We start from the raw sequence: 22,399 nt of genomic DNA, 5'->3' as shown, positions 1-22,399 counted from the left end.
TCTACTTTACAGACACTGAATGGAAAAAATGCAATTTATGTTTTAAAATATGATGAAATAACCGCTGGAAATCTCCACATACGCTGTTGGTGAGGGAATGGCTCTCCTCTTTTAGAGACATTGCACAGCTAGAACGTTCTACAGCACGTCTACATTAGGCTGAGACATGTGGTCTGGATTTCCTTTGATGACTTTGCGTGTATACATATAATTTATGTATCTGCGGATATCATAATGGATGATAGAGGAAATTAGCTTATGTATTTAATTCCTAGTTTATGTCTATAACGGTCATTGGATTCCTGGCTGGCAAACAGGTGGGGCTGGAATGAATGAAATAGAAAGAAGGGAAGTGCTGTAATTATTATATTATATTTATTATTAATATTGCTTTTATTTTTCTTTATTCTATTATATTTGATTTCTCTCTTTTTCTGCATGTTTCTGGTTTATGCTTGTTCTAAGTCCATGTACAGTGTCTTGTAGGGCTACAATTAATAGTAATGATGGTGATAATAATTACGATGACAGTTATAATTGTTAATCACTATCTGCCTTACTTAACAAAGCTACTAGTGTTTGCAACTCTGGTACTATGGTCTCTCCATGCCAGGGCTTAAGGGGAGAGAAATGTCAGATTTTTTATTTTTATTTTTTGTATTATACCACATTTGTGACTGCAACACTGCCTTTCCCAACCATAATATAAACAATAAACAAAACAAAAAAAAATTGATGAAAGAACCTTAAAAATGTCAATAAATGGGCAAAAATCACACTTAACATTATCTGTAAATGATTCCAGGTGTAAAATGCACCAAAACAAAAGCATGCACACAAAAGACGGTTGTATGTACTGCCAAATTCACAGAAATGACACTGGAGACAGCTTATGGTGGTGAAATGTACATTCAGTAAAGCTGCACATTTTAGAGTGGCCTTTTCTTGTGACCATCCAAAGGCACACCTGTGTAGTAATCATGGTGTTTAATCAGCATATTGATATGTCACACCTGTCATATGGATTTATTATCTCGGAAAAGGAGAAGTGCTCACTAACACAGATTTTAACAAATTAGCAACCAAAGTGTGGTCATAAAAAAAGTCTTAGACCTTCAACTTAAATCTGTGAAAAATGGGAGCAAAACCAAAAGTGTTGCATTTTAATTTTTGTTCAGAGTATTTACATCTTTGCAGCTATAAACACGACATCTTACCATGTACTTGAGTCCGGACTTGAAGTACCCAAGAAAGGTTTTGGACTCGTACCCCTGGACCTCGCGGTACTGGATGGGTTTCCCCCCCAGGAAGTCGTCCATTTGGACTGTAAAGATGGCCGCCGAGCCGCTCTCATCCTGGGTGCAGGCCTCACCTGCGCCAGAAAAACCACAGACACGCTCCATGTTAATCCTGCTACTTATTTCATCTCAGCAGTCATACTGCACATCCACCCAAAGAGACACATTTTGTGTTTGACGAACCCCCACGCTGAGGACTCGGTGAGTCAGGAGATCGATACGTGCGGGAGCAGCAGTGGGTCAGATCACAGCAGATGCATTTATACATGCAACATTTATTCTATTTCTGGGCACACACATTAGTTCAGCAGCGTGTGAGTGGGTTACATCAGATCCTGTTTATTGGTAAATGCTGTTTCCATGATCAATAACGCTGACTAAATGGACAGGAAGTCAATACAAAAAAGCAAACAACTCAGCTTTTGGCTTTCCTGTTTGCCTCTAGGCTAAATCCCAAAAAATGACCCAGTCAGACACTCTGTCTTCTGTCAGTACTCATCTGCAGGACTAATCTTTAGGTGTTGGCTGATCTGAATACCAGTTTGACTTTAAATAGACTCTGAAATCAATTTGGATTTTCAGTGGAAAGTGACATGGACATGTTACATTGATGTGTCCAGTGAAAACTATGTTCAATTCAGTTAGTTTTTATTTCTATTTCAGTTAATTAAAATGTTGTAATCACATGCAGTTTTAGTTTTAGTTAACTACAATAGTCTTGGTATGATTACACGACTAAAAGATTACATTTATTGGAATAAGATGTGACAACTATCGTACCTTTTTAGGTTAAAAAAAAACAACTTAAAAATCCCACTGAATTATCTGGAAGGCTTAAGACAAGGCTGTTTACCTCACTTAAATCTTTATTAAAACAATTTTTGGGACATTGACATGTCAGTTACAACAGCATATTAAAATAATAAAATAATTGAAAAATAGTAAAAGCTAACAAAACAATAACTGCTTGGGTAAATACACATTTTACAGCCTTAACAATGAGTGTATCTATTGATTATTAATCCAGTCCAGAGTCGTCTTTCTGAGTCTTGTATAGAGTCATTTTCTCCCATTTTCTTTCTAGTATGTGTGTCAGTTTCCCCATTAAAAAGATTTCTTCTTCTTCGACAATTGTTAGCAGGGATTTTTTAAAACTTGCTGTCAGTGTGTTCTACAACATACAAAACAGTGGTACAAAGTCATTACTGTTAGTATTTTCTCCAGGAACTGTACTTGAGCACATTGAACACATTTTTTTATGCTTCATATTGCAGTCAAATTAGCTTTACCTCTACCATCTACAACATGTTTGTGTATGCTGCATGTTGGTGCAAAATGGTCTACAAAAAAAACCCCTTGTACTGACACAAAAACAGCATATGTACCTTACGAGCTTTTAGTTCATTGAAAAAATGTCAGCTAGGAAATTCAACAGTGTCCTTTCAAGTTTGACGACGAAGCACATCTGTCTGACGAAATAAGGCCTGACACAATATTAGACACTGATCTGAGTCAGCAGGATGAGACGCAGCGAAAACATGAAACGCAGCAGCAGCAGCAGCAGCAGCAGTACACACAGCTCTGTTTATAAACGTATACTGTCGTCTGTAATTTCCAAATTTAAGGACAGAAGGCTTTTTGTTTTTCTCTTCTCATCCTCCCAGATTCAGTGCGTCACATGCAAATTGTCACATGCACACACAAAAGCAAAAGGGATCCAGAGAGGTTGGTCTCCTCCTACTTTTTTTTTACGGGTTTTTGCATATTCAAGAAATGCTGGATGTTATGATTAAGTTCATTTCTTGTTTATTGTGACACACAGAAAGTAAATTTAACTTCTTAGAGATCACTTGTGCACAGCTTTTATTTGATTTTACAGAAGAAAATAATCACAAAGATGAAAAATGCTGCAAAACTGCCTTTTAATCTCCCCTCCTTTTTACAAATTGCACATATGTTAACGCAGATATTCAGTTTACCTCTGCTTATTTCTCTGTAATAACACATCATAGCATCTCATGCACTCACCCAACCAAAAGTGGAGGTCGTACTGCAGGTTTCCGGAGCGTTGTTTGATGGTGTTGAGGATGAGGTAGGCGTCTCCGCTGTAAAATCCCCCATACAGATTTTTAGGGACGGGCACCAGGTCAAAGTTCTCCACCCTCCACACCTGGAGGCCTGGCTCCTTTCCGGCCCGCTGGAACTCTGGGTGTTGCGCTGCCATCCTGCAGAAAAATCACACACCTGAGATTTAGCGCTTCTCTACTCAGACTTAAATATACTTTGTGTTTCAGCGGTCAAATACCACAGAGATAGGAGTCGTTTCAATGTAAGACTGTGGCTCCCTATTTGTGAGACGTTTGTTCTGGAAAGCCACTCCTCTTTAAGGCTGGGGTGTTGCCATGGATACAAAGATAAAGTTTAGGGTTATAGTTAGATATTAATGGTACAGCTGGGTGAGTCACTGATGCCCTGTGCCCAGGGTGTTTCCTCCAGAGAGCAGGAAGAGGAAGTCATTGCAGTTATGATTCAGACGCAGTCATAACTTGGCAACAGAAACCCTGTGAATAGTTACACACAGGAAAAGTTTGGTGTGTAACTACACACTGTGTTTTCAGTCTGTCATAACGACAGTATCTGCATGCAGCCATGAAATATCTGGGCACAAGGCTTCGGAGATATTCAGAAATTGTCTCACAAGATATGTAATTTTGCTTCTGTTTTGCTTTTTTCTTAAATTTGTCACCCATTACATTGTAATTTTTCACTGTGGAAAAAAAAATTATAGAAAGGAAAATCTTTGTCAAAGCCACAGACACATTATACAACTGTTTTCACTGGCTGAGTAGTTCTCTCCGTGACTTTAAAACTAGTAGAGTGCCCCTTTTCTCTGGTGTTTTTAAGTGACTAATGTAGCCAACAAGTTTTGAAACTGGTCCAGTCTTGAGCAAGCGGGCTGCAGCCAGCCGTGGCGAAACAGGCTGCGGTGGAGGTGCTTATTTTTGCCACTGATGGGCTCAGATTGTTATTTAAGTGTCTGACAACGTTATGGAAAGGATCGCTACAGAGATATGCCTTTTAGCTAAAGATTAAGATGTTTTTTGTTAAACCAGAAACAGCCCTGAAATCCCTGCTGCCACACCCAACAGACTCCATTTAAATAAACAGTATAGAGGCAGCATGTTTTCACTTCTAACTTAGTGAATTAAAAGTTTATTTCAACCAAACCAGAGTTGGTGATTGCTGAACAGTGCAGAGAGGAACTAAGATGTGTTTTATGAGTTTTATTTTGTTTCTGTCAACTGTGAATGAAGTGTGTTTTAAGATTATAAAATTACAGTTTTTTTAAATGGAGTCTGGTGGGTTTGACGATAGTGATTTCAGGGCTGTTTGTAATCAGACAAAAAGGATCTTATCTTTTACATAAATGTCTATCTCTGTAGGGATCCTTTACTTAATGATGTCATGTCTTTGACACATACAAAAAATGAGGAAAAGGGTCCAAGTTGGAAAAATATTTCAGTTCCCCTTTAAAGGCATAGAAACAGCAAAATAACAAAACTTCAAAATCTCTACCAGTTTACAAATATCTAACGTCTTACAGTACATCACAGCCTTAATGGACACATCAGCAGTCAGACATTGGTCCACTCACAAACAGATTCACAGACACAGATGCACACATACCATACACTTCAGCCATATCCGAGAGCATAAAGACATGTGGCGCCCATTCAAGAGTTTCAAGTGGGTGTCTGTGCTGCGTTGGATTACAAGCCGCAGGCCTCTCAGTAGCATGTGTGGAAGTTTGAGATTTTTAAGATGGGAGTTGAGCATCCTGTTAAAATCTTTGTTATGGGCGTCTGGGAGCGGTTTGCAGAATGAATTAACAGCGAGGCAATCAGCTGAGTCTGTTGGTTGGACATGATTCAGATGTCTGCGTTAGATAATTTCAAAGATGTGATTATATGATGATATATGATTTTCTGCTGCGCACACGTTTCAAAATTTGTGTTACGCTTCAAATTTGCTCAGCGTCTGTTAAAGACAGCGTAAAAAAAGGTTAGTTAGTGATGTAAAATGTTTGAAATGCACTTCACTTGCCACATTAAACTTTCATTCTACATCTAAGTTGCGAATAATGTACTTTTGACTCTCCTAATTTTGTGTGACAGCTATAGTTGCTAGTTACTCAACAGATTCGGATTTATGCTTGCAAAATATCTTATAAATATGATGTATTATTATAGATTAAACTACACAACTGTATATAAAGTGGTTAAAATTAGCTCCACCTCACCAGACACACAATAAAAATCTGCTTACATGCTAATAAATCAGTAATTATACAATACATAAAACACTCTGAAAGTGGTGGAGACCAAAACAAAGGTAAAAGAGAGTGAATACAAGAGGTCTTTAATACTAATACTAAATACTTAAATACATTTTGTTGCTATCACTTCTGTAGTTTTACTTCAGTAAAAACTTCAATGCAGGACTTTCACTTGTATTATTTCTACATTGTGGTTTTGCTGCTTTCATTTCAGTAAGTGATCTGTAAATATCTCCCACCTCTGTCAGCTGTCGTGTGGTTCGACCTAAATGTTTGCAAAGTCAAGTAACACGGTGCGCATCGTAAAGCAGCCATCTTCATAAAATATGCAAAGGTGAACAGATGTGTCCTCTGAGATTTCTGCAGCAGAGTCTAACCCACACTGACTCCACATTAATGACTTGCACTGAAAACAGCAGAGAGAGCGCAAACAGTTTCTCTGAAGTGAAGCCGTGTTCTCAAATTAGAAGCTGACCTCTCTGAAAAGGGCTTCTGTGAGCTTTCATGGTGCAGTTCTTCTTTATTTTACCCATTTATTTAAATGATTGTGTCCCCATACGACCTTCAAACCTTCAACTGTACCAGCCTTCTTAGCTGCAAGAACCAGAGTTCAGGTATGACAAAAAAAATCTACAAACTGGAGGTCATGTAGTTCAAAATGAACACAGAATCCAGTTTTCCACAGGAATGTTGTTTGGACCAGCTGCCTCTCAATTTGCATGACTAACTTCCACACTGGAGCAAGAATCGGCCATTCTTCGACGCGGCCGTCTGCCCACAAACATGGCAGGAATCTGCTCCTGACCCTGAAAGAGGGAAGTGGCTCCGAATTCACGTAACCAGGCCAACGAATGTGGGGTTCCTTTTTTCCCCATTTCTGCTCTCATATGTAACAGCCAGACTCGCTGCACAGTATTTTGTAGTTATGGAATGTTTCAGCACGGAAAAGTAAGTGGATCATTTTGGAAAGAGCCATGTTCACAGCCAACTTTCCTGATTTTTGAATGGGGCGCATGTCGACACGTGGCCGGCTGGCTGCGGGATCGCCTGAGATGAATTATTTGGATAGATATTTGACGTTGTAAGAGACGGAAACATACATATTCAGGTGTCAGATCATAGAGACTTAGCTGATTTACAGCTACTTAAGTCTACACGTGAAATGGATGCAGTCAAAACACTGAAAACGTAGCCTAAACAGCTGGGTATCCTGGAGTCATATAAGGTCTTGCACCGTCTGAACTTCCATGACACTGCAGTTCCTGCGTCCAGGGTTTGGCCAGAAAAAGAAAAACGGGGGCGATTCCTCTGGGACCATTATAGCTTGACGGAGCATGTGGAAAGCTGAATTTTCCTACAGTGGCTCTAAAGTAGTCTGGTGGAGTTTCCAGACTGGGGAAGCTTAAATACTACAAAAGTCAGACAGCAAATCTGCAGCATCTGTGACCACACAGGAAGGTTTAACTGAGCCGTTAGACGAGTATTAGCAATGTGTGAACCCTGATTGAAAGCTTGAAAACAATGGTACTAATAGATAAATACCAGTTTATCTAATAGGTTTACACTGATGAATTAAAAGGGTTTTCACAAGGAAACACTGAGCAGTCTTATTTTGAGACGTGGAAACTAATGAATACGGAAACTTTGAATACCGGCACTTACAGTTTTCAAGTATCTAAGGACAGAGGATGTCATATGCTTTAGAGATTTTTATTTTCATTCATAACAACAGTGATTAAGAAACAGTCTTTGATGTGTCTTATTTGCAATCCGCTGCTGATACCAGTCCAGCAGGTTCAGCCCAATTGGTAATCATAATTTGTATGTTTAATGTAAAGTACATAACGTCACACCAAAGCACTTCATCATAGAATCTTGAATGTAAATAGGTAGCATTATATACTGTATATACTGTGTTCTTTTGCTAAAGTTCAACCCATTTGCCAGAAAACATGTTGGCATCATAGGTTTTAGCAAACCACGGATATGTTACATTTGCCTTTTATCACGTAGCAGATAACAGCACTGTGGTTAAACATTGGTTGGCTTTAGGCACAAAAACCACTTAGTTATGGTTTGTCAAAAACAAAAAAAACAAAAACACTTTTCTTGTCACCACTCCAGCAGGAAATGCAGATATGTCTCAGTAAAAACACAAATTCTTTTCGTGCCACAGTACCTGCTGGAAAAGCAGACATGACTCTGAAAAGAAACCACTATGCTCGCAAGAAACGCAGCAATGTCTCAGTAAAAACAACCGCTTTTCGTGCCAATCTTTCAGCAGGAAATGCAGAGATGTCTCGGTGAAAAACAAGCGCTTTTTATGCCACTATCCCGGCAGGAAATGCAACAGTGTGTTGGTAAAAAAAAAACAAGTGATTTTCGTACAACTATTGCTGCTGGAAAAGCAGAGATGTCTCTGTAAAAAGCAACCACTTTTTGTACCACTATCCTCGCAGGAAACACAGCAATGTCTCAGTAAAAACAAACGCTTTCATGGCACTACATCAACTGGAAAAGCAGCAACAGGTCGCTACAAAAGCCACGTTTGGTGCCTAAAAAGCCGCTGGAAACACAGCAGTTACTCGCTGAATCAAAACCACTTTTGTTGTTTGTTGGTCTTGAACAGTGGTCTGCTACCCTGGAAATCCAGAGTTCTCGCGAGAGCACAATTTGAAGTTGCTCAGCGAGTCACTCTGGAAATCAGTAATGATGCTCATTACCCATGCCCTTGGAGCTGAGCTGCATCAATCACATCGGTGTATCTGATATAGGCGGGCCAGAGGCGAGCTAAAACAATGACGACATCGCTGCGACGACGAAGTCCGGAATCAGTCAATAAACATGCCAAGATGGCTACGGATGAACAGCAGTTGTTTGAAACGGCTTTGGCTGCTACAATGAACGACTTAGACTTGGCTTTTTCTCTAAAAGAGGAACAGAAGACGGTGCTCGAATCTTTCCTTAGCAAGAAGGACGTTTTTGCTGTTTTGCCAACCGGATATGGCAAGAGTCTAATCTACCAGTTAGCTCCACTGGTTGCGCTCTGGATACGTCACCCCGTGTATTGTTCTGATTGGTCGTAGTATTATCCAATTGCGTGCAGTGATATTTACAAATGCATGCTTGGTGCTGCCCCTCGAGTTGGGCCATTTGCATTATATAGCCAGACCCTAAATCTTTCTAGATTTGGGTCTGGATTTCCAGGCTAGTGGTCTGCGGCTTGGTAGGTGTCTCGCCTAGATGTCACAACATCCACCATCTCCTCCCCTCTTGATGACAGTCAGCTCAAATTACGTCGCTTATGCAACCCTGATATGCTGTGTATGATACGTGCAGATGTAACACCTTCATGGTTTGTAGAAACTTACAATGCTAATATTTTCTTTTGGTGACTGGGCTGCAAAGTCAGATGAGCAGATTTATACGTCTCTCATGTCAGTTTGTTAAATGTGGAGCTGGAGCCAGGAAGCAATTAGCCTAGCTTAGCATAAAGATGGTTTGAACATCTAAAATAAAATGAATCTAAATGTGGTAGACCACCGCTTCCTCCAAACTGCTACTTCCTAAATATCTGAGGGAAGCATCTAAAACAACAGCAGTGAGAGAATACAATAACATCATGTTCCCAAACAACTGGTAATAAATCAGTCACTTCTGCTTGAGTTGATATGCAGCCGTTCATTATCTTACACTGACACACCCAGAGATGTGAAAACAGCTTGCATGCAGAGATCTGAGATGAGCACAGGGATGCTTATTAACACAGAGACATTTGCTTTAATTTGAAACCCTGAAAGTCCCTGAACGCAACACAGGATATTAACAGCTAAATCTGTGGTCATGAAACAGAACGCAAGTATAGAAACTTGCCACTTCAGTTTCACTTTGTGACTTGATGTAAAGTTTTACATCGTTGCGTCTAGAGTAAGTTTCATGACAAAAGTAGCAGTGTACCCATTCAGTCCTCGCAATAAACGTTCAATATCGCTGTATACTCTAGTTGCCTGAAAACACAGCTGCTTTTAAAAAGAAGAAAATCCTGAGAAGTTAACTTGCTCAAGAAGTCTTCTCATCCAACAGCAGCCGAGTACATTCACTCTGAAACATTTCACACCTTGAAAATATCACTTCTTATTCTGCAGGCCTTTGTTTCTGCGGTACTAAATAAATATGACTGCCTTTGACTGTGATTCTCGCCTCTGACGGAGAGAAACGCTCTGTCTGTCTCTGCACATCAAAGCTGTTTCATGCCACAGTTAGATACTCGCGCTGACTTGATAAAGCAAACATCAGAGGGGATACACAGCATCTGAATCACCTCACGCTTACGAAAAATCAAAGCCGGTATTAAAAAATGTCTCTGACAAAAAGTAGATAACAAAACAGGAGCGAGGGAGAAGGTTAGAGAATTAGATCTCGAATATCTGTGTGCAAAGTTTTATTAAATGAATGGCAGCAGCTGACTAAAACAAGCATTAACCATTGAATGTTTCTGGCAGCCCCAGGTTGGATAAGGTGACTCAGAGAGGGGTAGTTTGTTTGACTCAACACACACACACGCACACACACACACAGCTACGAGCTTAAATAGAACAGGTCACATGATTATTGGTTACTGCTTCTTCTTCTCAGGCATGTTGGGGAAAGCATATGGTGTCTGCAGGCCTCCCCAAACCTCTGCAGAGTTTCTGCCCCCTCACTGCAGGCTCTTTGCCCCCCTCGCCTCCAAATACACACGGAGTGAGTCCGTCATTCCAGCCTCAGCTATTTGTTCCCCTCCCCCACATCTCACCAGCCTCTCTTTTGTGTCTGCCCTCACTTGAGGCCTCAAAACTTGATCCACTGTGCCGATAGCAACAGTGGGATCATATGATGAGCATATTTTTAAAACCCTTGTGATTTGTCTGCTGGTGTCCCACTTCAAAAAACAAGCCCATAACAGTTTTATCTGTGAAATCTCCATTCACGGCCTTCTGTGCTGAGTTTTTCGCCCCCAAAAAAAGAGATTCCTCCTCCAGGAAGGGAGATTCTTGATGACTCATTTTCTCCATTGAGTTACATGGCGCTCTCAGTCTCTCGAGGGCCAAGCAGCTGTCCTACAGCTCGCTCAGGACAGATTACAATCTGCACAGACCTGACGCTCTTTAATAGCTGCTCTGCTTCCTTTTCATGTGTTTACACAGTGTAAGGCAAAGACAATCAAAATGGCTGTTTATGACTTGGTAAATAACCCCTCTGATATATGGATGGTTATTAAGGGATATGAGAGGGTTGTTTCAGCAACAATCCAGCTAAAACCAGTTCTGTTGCAGAATCAATCAAAATGGCGTCTTGTTTGATTGACACTGACGATGCAATATCATTTTAGATACAGAAATCAGATGTGATTTAACTTCTAAAACCATTAACCTGCACTAAATGCAAAGCAGCTATAAGACTCCATGTGTACTGAGTGAGAGGCGTGGCCTTTAGCTTCTCAACTGGAAAAAATGTCGACTATATTGAAGTTAATGGGAAAACCCATTATTTTCCCCTGAGATAGTGTCTGTAAATACTTTCTGCAACCACTTTTGGTCTCGGTTGCTAACTTTATCTCTTGGAATTTGCCCTCCAATCACCAGAAAAAAATGTTGGCACTGTACGTTTCTTTAAACCACGGATAGGTTACATTTGTACATTATATACCTATCATATCAACATTTCTACAGTGACGTCCTTCTGATTACATGTACAATTGTCTTTGTTATGTGGAGGTGGAGGAGATGGTTAATGGAAAGACACCAGGGCAAGATGGCTGCCAGGCTGTGGACCATTGCAAGCCACAGTTTGGGGCCAACAAACAACAAAACCAGGTGTTTTTAGCGAGACATCTGCAGCATTTCCAGCTGATTGTGCCCCCAAAACTGGGTTTTAAGCCAAAACATGATCTTTTCTAACCATAATCAAGTGGATTTTGTGCCTAAACATAACCACCTGTCAACCATAGTGTTGTTGAAACGTAAAGAAACATAAATTTTCAACATGTCTGCTACCTAATAATGTGCAAATGTTACCAGTCCCTGGTTTCCAGTAATGTACAAAACCAAGTTAATCTGGCGACTGTGTTGAGATTTTTAAAGTTGCTGTCTCGTTTGGAAGATATTAAACTTAAAGAAGTGTACGTTTGAGGTCTTCTGTGCGTGCCCCACCCAGCAAGGACCCATGTAACTGTCCAAAACATGACTCATATGAGCGTTTCCTCATTTGCCACCTCGATGGTTAAGGTCTGGTTGAGTTTAGTCAACTGAAACTGTGTTGGTAAGTTTAGGGAGAGACTGTCGTCATTGTTAGAAGAAACCACCGCTGTCAGAGTTAGCCAATATGTAGTTAGGACTTGAAATACAGTGATTTAGATGCTGGATCAATGGTGATAATTAACCCTGAGTCTAAACCAGACATCTTCTCACCTGCAGATCAGAGTTTACTGGGTGTGTAAGCCAAACCAACCACCCAACCTCCTCCCTAACACTCTTTATCACGCCACCTCTGCTTTTACAGAGCGAGGACGTGGAGGGCAGTCGTCCCATGACTGCATAACCGCAAGTGGGTGCATGTCAGGAGATGTAAATATAACTTATGTTTACAATTAAATAGTTTAAAGACCCATGCTGTCATTTGTCGTGAGGACGGTCTCCTAAATTTGGATCTCTGGCTCCAGCAGCTGCAAACTTCAGGCTTTATAATTTCCCCTCAGAGAACTTTTGGTGACATCACAGACACTGTGGCTTAGTTTTTATTCACTCTTTTGAGCCTAGACGAGGCATTTTGGGATCTAAATGTAAATATGAAAATGTTCACATGCAAACATCCACAGCAGCTCAGCTGTCGGGCCCTCTCGGACAGAAAGCATGCACACAGCTGTTTGAGGCTTAACTCTAAATCTGAGGTGGGGTGTCGGACAGTCGGTGGGTTCAGGCATCCTATAATCTCTGTCCGGCTGTCCACTGAGTGTGGATCTGACACAGCGCTTTCTGATTGGCTAACAAAGGTCTGTCTTTATCTCTTGCACTCACACATATGCACATACATTGTCTGACACACTCACACCACAGCTTCTCTAACTTACAGCCGCACACAGGATGTTGTGACTAACTTCCTCAGTGAACAATTCAACTATTTGGTTGTGTGTTTCTATGGAAACCACAGATGTCTGTGTATAGAGATGAGCATATGCAGCTGCTTGTGTTGTAATGCTGTAATGCAGCAAAACACGGCATGTTTAAGTGTTGCTTTAGGTTTCACATCATGGCAACCTCAAGTCACTTTGAACAGTCTAGGAACAATGTGCCTGCAGCTGCCAGTTTAAGTGGCACCACAGCTTGATTTTAGTCATCATCCAGGGTTTCCACTGCTTGTCCATATAAGGCAGCAGCTGCACAGCACTTTTGACAACAAAAGCAGGCTTCTTTGAATGAGCAGAAAGAACTTGGGCTCAAGCAAACCATTTGCACATGCTCAGAGGAGACAGGTATTTCACTTTCCTCCCTGTAGATCAAGCCTTTGTCTCAGCCTGCGTAGAAAGTAACGGTTCATTTCTTTTGTGCGCTAATTAGAGCATCAAATTACCGTCCTGCAATCTGTGCTACAGGCTGCGCTGTTTCAATGAAGAGGTTTCAACGTACCTGAAGGCGTTAGGTTGTGATCGGTGAGGGACAGACGGACGGACGGGTGAGGACCTGAGTGAGCCGCGGTGAGCGCTTCTAGCTGCAGCGGGAGCAGAGAGGCGTCGAGTCGGCGGGGCGGTGGAGCGCACAGCCGCTGTTTATGCTCGTGTCCCGGGACACTCCCCGTTATGACACTCCCTCCTGGCGAGCCTGCTGCACCGCCTGCAGAGGGCCGGCCGACACATGGGCGCGCACGCGCACCCTGATGTCTATATTAATCTGTCTAATCTCTCTATCTAACATTAATCTGCTGCTATGACCATTTTTTGAAGTCAGTGTCATAAAGGTGGGCAGTCTGATCTTTGTATTGCATTGAATTCCAAAGCGTTCATGTCATTTGTACATTTAATAATAAACATTAACTGCCTGGAAAGTTAGAGGTAAACATTTTAATCAAACCCCTGCTGTTGCAGTCTCAACAAAGACTTATCTCATGGGTGTTTTCCCTGCAGGGGTTGTAAAATGAAGCTCAGCCAGGACTGACTGTACACTTCCGGTCTCCAACAGAGCGTGCATGTCGACCAACACTGCCCCTGCCTGGTCCTGGTGTACCACTATGTTTACAGACACACCTTGTTGTGCAGGAGTGTGCATGTTTATCCCATGTGCTCACAGAGGGTCAAAGGTTGGCGGTCCTTTTTATCTGGAAAAGTGTGTGAGATTCAAAGTCTTAATAAGAGAAGGAGATGAGAAATGGTTCTTGCAAATAAGATATTTATGGATTACATCATAATAATTACATCATAGTAATGTTTTGAGATGTTACATAAGCCCCTTCACCATGCACATGCATGAGAAACTGAGTGTGCAAATTCGTAATCTTTCCCAGTGTGTTAAATTTAACACTGTTTAACAAGCAGACAAATCAAAAGCTACAGTGTACATTTGCCAAAACAGATATCTTTTTGATTTATTTTCCTAAATCATATTATTATTATTATTATGTTTTGCTTTTGTGCAATCAAATGAAAATTAGTCAGCTGGTGTTTTATTAATTTTAGGAATGGCTTTTATCTCTTTTTGCAAATTAACTCTTCAAATATTACACTGTTATATGAAATGCATTCAATTTGGCATCTTGGCTCCATGTTTCTGTGCAAAGAAATCACATTTATTATGCCTGTGATTATGTGTTAAAGGTCCCACATTGTAAAAAGACGGATTGCCATATCTGTTTTACTATAAAGCAGGTAAAGGTGCTGCCTGTATCAGTACTGTGAAAGTTTCAAAATGCTCAGTGCACACAGTCCGTATTCAGAAACTGTCACTGTAAATGAGTCGTCAGGACTTCTGTGAAGTTGTGATGTCACAAATTTGCTATATAGACTGAAGCACAATGTTAATTTACAATAATGTCCAGGTAGAAAATCCTCGGTTAGTTTTCAGACATCTTAAACAGGCCCACCCCAAAAATAAAAAATCTCTATCAGTATGTATGTATGTATGTAATCTGTATGTTTACCTGTTTAACTTGAAACATAAACACTCTAAAGTCTTCCCTTTGTATTTCCTGGTCAAATGTTTGGCAGTGTATGACATCAGTGGAATGACATCAGCTGACAGGATGTAAACATGGACCCACGCTGTTGCCTAGCAAAGCAACTCCAGTGAAACAGGCTATAAAAATAGAAAGTGCTGCTACAGTTGTGTTATGGTCATTTCCCCGGCGGCACTGGTAGTGCAGAGAACATGAAAGTGTAGATGTGAATGACCCGGAAACACTGACCAATCAGCTTTGCCAGGAGGGGGGCTTAAAGAGAAAGGCGCTAAAACTGAGTCTGACAGCATATTTCAATACACTAGGTTTTAGGTACATCCAATAATTAGGCACGGATTGGCACAGATAGCATGTTTATGTTTCACAAAGTATTGTCCAGAGCTGGATAATAAGAACATGCAGCCATCTGTAGCAGTGTAAACCAGCAAAATGCCTTTTGGAAGTCAGTGAACAGTCCCAGTGGATATATCGTTGGACAACGTGGAGGGAGGCTTAGTCAGGTGAGTTAGGAAAAGAAATAATAATAGTATCATTGTCCATTTATATCCTCAACTGACGCAGAAAAGATTCGCTTTATTAGCATTTTTCAACTTTTAATATCGTGAGCTGCCATGACAGAGTGCACAACATGTCAGCAAACACTGCCACTGACATTAATCACCTGCTTTAATTGTTTATATTGTAAATGTTGTTAATACACATGCAGGATAAGCAGGAAAACAGATGCTGTGGTTCACAACTGCCAGACTATCATCAGTGTTTGTCTTTCTGTCTTGTTGCCAGCCATACTCTGACACTATTACCACTATCACTACAAATTATAGTAACAGAGATATTAATAGTTATATATATTTTGTAGCGTTTATAGTGTTTAATTGTGTCATGTTGTCTGAAAATGGTGCCCCAGATATTGACTGTAAAAGTCACACAATTAAATGTACTTTTTTCAACTAGTGATACTGTTTTGCTGTGGTGTTACATATTATTTGTAGCCCTTTACAAGGTGAGAAAAGTCTCATTTAAATGCTTTTAAGTGGATTTACAATCTCCTTCGCGGACACTGCCTGCATCATCTGTATATATATCAACAGAAACCCACCAGTGTGCCCACTGATCTCACAGGCTAGAGGTCCAGTATGCAGGATTTAGGGACATCTACTGGCAGAAATGGTACATGATGTTCATAACTATGTTTTCATTATGAATCAGACCTCTGACTTTTTACAGCTCATGATTTGGTCTCCACACAGCATGTATAGAGGTGACACCTCGCTGCAGCGGTTGCGAGTTCGATTCCAGCTTGCAACCCTTTGCTGCATGTCGTCCCCCCACTCTGTCTCTCTCCCCCATTTCTCACACTGTCCTGTCCATTAAAGGCAAAACGCCCAAAAAAATAATCTTAAAGTGCTTCACCGGCTGCACTACTCCTGAGCTAAACTACACTCCCTTTATCCCTCTGTGTCTCCAACTTGCCCAATATGTAAGTCAGCAGAGGGCACCTTGGGCCACCTCTTTTGGTCTTGGTCAGATATTTTTAAGTACTTCTCAGAAGTATATAACTGTGATATAACACCAGACCCATGTGCTGCCATCTTGGGTTGAACCCTTCATCTATCAGCTTTGTCCCACTTGCAACAAAAGACAATACAATATGGCATGGTTGTGGCAAAAAGGAATATTTTAAGTCTTTGGAAAACAGGGGATGCACGTTCTTTTAAGACCTGGTTGGCAGAAATCACCAACTTGTTACACATTGAGAGAGTGAGATACAGTGTTTCCCTCGGCTCGAGGATTGACTTTAAAGTCTTAATAATTGCTTTTAAGGCTCTTCATGGCCTTGCTCCAGACTGCAGATTACATTTCAGACCTGTTAGTCCCGTATGAACCTCTGCATAGTTTGAGATCCTCTGGCAGGGGTCTTCTGCTTGTCCAAAAGCCTGGACTGAAGACCAAAGGGGACAGAGCTTTTGCAATCAGGGCCCAGAGGCTCTGGAATGACCTGCCCGAGGATATAAGGCTGTCTGAGTCACTGGCCTCATTTAAGTCTCTTAGATCGGAAAGCATATCCTGAGTTTATCTAAGCTTTTTTATTGCTATCTTATTGATTTTGTTTCCCATTTATTATCTTGATTTTAGCTTTGGACTTCCTTATTTTTTCTTTTACTAGATGACATTTTATGACATGTCATTTGTTTTAGTCTTCTTGTGTTTTTAAATGTGTTAAGTTTTATTGTACGACACTTTGTAACTGTGTTTTGAAATGAAATTGAAATATATTATAATTATTACACAGGGAGCTTGTCCTCCCTTACAGAGTCTGCTTTGTTGTTTTACAGTAGCCCAGATTGGACAAAGGAAACACTTGCTCTAGATAGGGTCATTAAAGTTTTTGAGTTTTTGCATCGTCTGCCATAGTTTCTCCTACACTCTTTGGACATGGGAGACATTTCAGTGCTGCAACCTCACCGCTGGGTTGCCACTAAATGTTGGGCTTTCGTCCTTTGAAGCAACTTTTTTCTTTCTTTCTTTTTTTGTCAGTAAATTGAATCGTAAATTCAATAGTATTTTTATTCATGATTGCAATATTAAAAGACAAACATCTGTTGCATTTATCGATCAGATCAAAAATTCAGGCATTATATTCTCTTTTTAAAATCATTTTCTTTTTATCTTTTTGAAAAAACTGTATGTAGTATGCATATAAAATATCATGGGGAGAGAAATTAATTGTCGTGCTGGCCCTTTACTTTCCTGTAAAGCCTCATTTCCAAATCTTGGTGGCCCTCTAGTGGACAAACTACAGCACTACCGTTCATCCTTGTGTTCATTACTGCTATCAAACTTGCTAGACTAAAATAAAACTGTATGAGACATGATAGGTAATAACAAGGCAGCATTATTTGCTGATGTAACTGCACAGGATGTTTGCTGTAGAAAAGCTGCAGTCAACTTTTCCTCTTCTGCTTCCTCTGTGTTATTATTATGAATGTACAGTGTAATAATGAGCAGTTGTGAAGAAGCCAGAGCGTGTGACAATATCTTATGATGATGCATGATAACAACATGTTGCATTGAGCCAGTAGGAAAATATTTTTGCTCTCCTCAAAGACAAAATATTGACAATAGATTTGTGGAAATCACACGTTGCATTGTTGTGGTGACAAATACTGTTACAGATTGGTCTCAGTGATGAGTTTCTAAAAGTAAGAGCTGTAATTTATGCACACGTTGGAAAAAGGCTTCAGTCATGGATGGAAACATCCCAACAAGAAAGTCTTGTTTTGGTGTTTTGCTGTTTCAGACTGCAACACAAGCTGCATTCAGCCCGACAGGAAGTCCAGTAACCCTCAACAGGCAGAGCTGTACACTTGAGACTTGAGTTAAATAGCTCACCCAAATCACGAAAACATATTTTCCCACGAACCCCTGCTGGTAGCCATGCAGATAGTTTTAACTTTATGTGGTAGCCTGCAGCAGTATGTAAAGTAGTTCATAGGAATTGCAACAGTCTGTTGTGTTTTTCTAATAACTGATGCTTTGTTATTTGTTTCTAACCAGGCTTGTAGAGACGGCAGCGTCAGTCAGTTGGTCCACGACTTTGATCCAGACTAAAATATCTCAACTTGACAATTATGGTGACATTTTGTACGGACACTCATGGTCCCCAGAGGATGAATCTTACTGACTGTGATGATGTGGATTTATTGTCGCAGAGGGAGATTTGTTTTCACTGCCGGTACAACACAGAAACTTACAGATATAGACAACACATTACCCTTCTGTGCAGGGTTTGCATGTTCTCCCCGTGTCCGTGTGGGCTTTCTGTGAGTGCTCCCACCATCCAAAGAATGAATAAATACAATCATGCTCTTTTCAGTATCCCACAACAGTGTCAGTGAGGCAGTTTGTTGATGGCCGCTTGGCAGAAGGGACAAAACACCCGCTGAAGTGAGCCCTTCATCATTTTCAAGTCCCATATCTCTGACCAGATGGTAGTACTGTGAAGTACTGTGACGTATTGATTGAGGAGGTGATCAGCTGACTTTTTAGCTGGTTGACATGTTTAGATTTGAGCAGATAAGAGTTTTTTTTTATCTTAAAATAAATAAATATCTTCAAGGAATACATGCCGTTAGTGAACAAAGAATCCAAAAACTGAGAAGAAGTTTTATGAACTGAAGCCAGAGGCAGCAACATTCAGTAATAGCTAAACTTTGCCAACACATTGGAGCACAAACACAGGAGCTGCTGGTGTAGCACTGCCTCGGCTGGTAGTTTGTTTGTGTTATGTGTGACTTTGATTTTGTTTTAAAGGGTTAGTTCAGATTCACACAAACAAACTACCACTCAAGGGAGTAGCAGACCTGCGGCTCCACTGATCAGTGAGGTAGGTTTGTTACTTGTAAAAGTCCTGCACTGAAAAAACTTTCATAAGTGAAAGTATGCATCGAGAAAATGTATTTTAAGTTTTATATTTATTCTCTTGCAATATCTGTATCTGTATACAAACTGTGAAATATCTACACTTGATATGTGCAATCATGTAAATTCTGCCACTCAGCCTGTCTATTTATTAATATTACTTATTATTTTTTATTTTTTACTGCTTATGATCAGTAACTCAGGGGCAATATCAGTATTCTTAAACTGTGCAATATCTATACTTCTGTCGGTCAGTAATGTAAAATCAGTCACTCAGGCTGTGTCTTTATTATATTTTACTTCTTTCTGATGCTTCCTTATTATATTGCTTTGTATTTTTTTCTACTGATGCCTGTTTGCACTATCCCTCTGCTGCTGTAATGTTGCAAATTTCCCCGCCATGGGACGAATAAGGGATTATTTTATTTTATCTAATCGTATCACATCGTATTGTAGGGTATCATATCTTAAATATTAAAAGTAAAGGTAATCAGTGCAAAAAAAATAATAAATCAAAATAATGGAAAAGATTACAATACATTATTAAAATAGTTGCCAATTAATTTTATAATCAATCAACACATCTTTATAGCCAAACTTGCATATTCTCACCTTTGGTGTGCAAAAACCTTAATTTGTAAAGTAACTGTAACTAAAAGTATCTAATAATTGCAGTGAAGGAAGTGTAGTGGAGTAGAAGTAGAAAGTGGCATCAGATTAAAATACTCAAGTAAAGTAAAAGTACCTCAAACTTGTACTAAAATACAGTACTTGAGTACATGTAGTTACGCTCCACCACTGCTACGTAGCAATGTTTGCATGATAAAAAGCTTATCTAAGATGGTGAACATTATACCTGCTAAACATCAGCATGTTAGCATCATTATGTGGATGTTAGGATGCTATTGTTAGCATTTAGCTCAAAGCAACACTGTGTCGACTGAAGGGAATTTGATTTGTGACCCTAAAAGTGTTTTAAAAAAGAATATCTCTCTGGAAACAATGCCCTTGTTACTGTGGATAATCCACAGACCTCACTGTTAACAACTGTCATCAGACACTGACAAAGACATGCAGCAGTCCCGGTGAAAACAGCTGACAGCGAGGTTTGTGGCTTATTCTGAAGGATGGATTCATGAAACTCAGGCTGCCAGCTGGTCATCACAAAATCTGAGGCTTTCAGTGGGGGTGCCCATTACCCCCCTCTGCTTCCCTTTTATGTCTTTGCTGGAAGTTTTTGTGCTGTCTGTGTGATGCGGGGCAGGTGCTGGGCCAGCAGAGGGTCCCACTGCTGCTGACTGTCTGAGGAAGATTGAGGAGGATCTCACCTTTGGAAAACGTCAATTAAAGGGTTTGAAATCACTGACAGGTGAAGCAGGTCAGAAAGCAGTGCCTGGGAGTGGACTGACAGCTTCACTGACTCTATAATAAGATGTTGCAGTTGGCAGTTTTGATAGCTCCTCTCCAACTGAATAAGCTCCTGGCAAGGACACAGGCTATTCATCTTAGCTCCTTTTCTCGTGGGCTTCCCATCTGATGGTGCTCCTCACATTCTTATGTTTCTTAGCGAGAATGCTGTATTTCTGTTTTCTTCAGTGGGCATTCTACTTCTGAAAGAGATAGAGGATCTGAAGTGTCCATGTGGGTGGTGAAACTATCACTTACACATCTGAAGGCCTCCATGTTTGTGGTGCTGAGACATCTTACAGGCTCTTCAGTACCCTCCAGAGTCCACCGACAGACTGAGGTTCCTTTACAGTGTGAAGGACTTATTGAAAATAATGCGACAAGAAAAGCGATAATCGTCTTCAGAAATTCTGTCAGGCATTAAAAGACACAGCAGACGTCCATTATGAATTGCAGTGTGAATAGGCTGTTTTAATTCTGCTGCTATATGACAGACAGGGACTTTGCAGTTTTGTTTCACTGGCAATCTGACATAAGCGATGCATTAGATAACTTTATTATGACCTGTGTAGCAACAGCCTTCTTGCAGATTCAATATGCGTGTCTTCGCTTGCACCGTGTAATTAATTTCACCTCTTTTTCTAGCCATCTATATCAGCTCACCACCACAAAGTCAGAGAATCCATAACATCCATAACTGCTGTGACTGTCTTGAACATACATGATTCTTGCAACACTGGCAGCTGTCGTTGCCAAGATGCAAATTAATGAGCTGGATTTCACTTTTGGGGAAAAGTATGAAGCCAATATGAAGAGAAACAGGAAGAACTTTTTATTTCAGATATGCCACTGTAGCAGTTCATACTTTATGTGTTTAACTGTGAGTAGACGAAATGTTTCACTGAACTAAATCTCTTTTTGCCCTTTCTCCAAGAAACTTAAATGATTATTTTCCTTGTAAGGTCTTCTTTATGCAAATTGTAATATAGCTCAGCAGTGTCTTTTTATTAGGTGAGGAGAAGAAGAAGGTAAAGGTGCAACTTGTTTCCTTATTTTTTAAATTAAGCACTTTTCAGCTACTTCTGGAAGGCCGAGAGTTACACTGATTATTAAATGTTCTTCAATTAGTCAGGAAGATTTTTATTTATTTATTTATTTGTCTATTTATTGTACCCTTCCTGCTTCTGAGGAAATAATTTGGGCATCATGAAAAGATATAATACTGGACCCCACCATTAAAGGCAATGCAAAGCCTGTCCGACTGCTATAACCACACCTCCAGAACCCAATCAACCCATTCAAAGCTTTAAATATCATCTATCTAAGAGCCTGTGTCCTCTCTGGGCACTGTTTTGTTCTGGAATATTACCACTACATATTGAAACTGGTCGATACAGCAGAGAGTGAAATTCACTTTTTACTGTACTGTCCATTTTATGATGACTTAAGGAAAATTCTTTCAGACAAAGTACCAAAACAGGTAGGCATGCTCCAGGATTCCAGTATAATTAAATGGCTTTTTGATAATCACATATTTACAATATCTAAGTATAGCCATAAAGCCTGGAACAGAAGGAAACACACAACTTATGCACAGTAGCGGGCTCTTAGAGTGGATCTTATTAATGTACACTTGCAGGTATAGAGACTTTATACTCCACTACATTTATTTGACTTTCATAGTTACTACTGACTTTTAAAGTAAAAACATATACATGCTCTGCTAATGTGA

At 40.2% G+C, this 22,399-nt stretch overlaps 1 protein-coding gene across 2 annotated transcripts in view; it reads right to left on the bottom strand.

Moving 5' to 3' along the window:
• The window catches only part of gsna (gelsolin a), a 28,270-nt gene extending 14,801 nt beyond the window's left edge, over nucleotides 1–13,469 (bottom strand). The window contains exons 1-3 of one of the 2 annotated variants that reach the window (XM_050053083.1): nucleotides 13,299–13,469; nucleotides 3,327–3,523; nucleotides 1,218–1,372 (exon numbers count right to left, since the gene is read on the bottom strand). In XM_050053083.1, coding sequence (XP_049909040.1) covers nucleotides 1,218–1,372; nucleotides 3,327–3,522 — 351 coding nt within the window. In that variant the 5' untranslated portion in view covers nucleotide 3,523; nucleotides 13,299–13,469. The remainder of the gene's footprint in view (nucleotides 1–1,217; nucleotides 1,373–3,326; nucleotides 3,524–13,298) is intronic. The other variant, XM_050053084.1, reaches the window with a different exon arrangement.
• Nucleotides 13,470–22,399: the final 8,930 nt, after the last annotated feature.

The sequence above is a fragment of the Epinephelus moara genome, chromosome 9 (assembly GCF_006386435.1).
Source record: "Epinephelus moara isolate mb chromosome 9, YSFRI_EMoa_1.0, whole genome shotgun sequence".
Taxonomy (NCBI): Eukaryota; Metazoa; Chordata; class Actinopteri; order Perciformes; family Serranidae; genus Epinephelus; species Epinephelus moara.
This window is presented reverse-complemented; position numbering and strand designations above follow the sequence as displayed.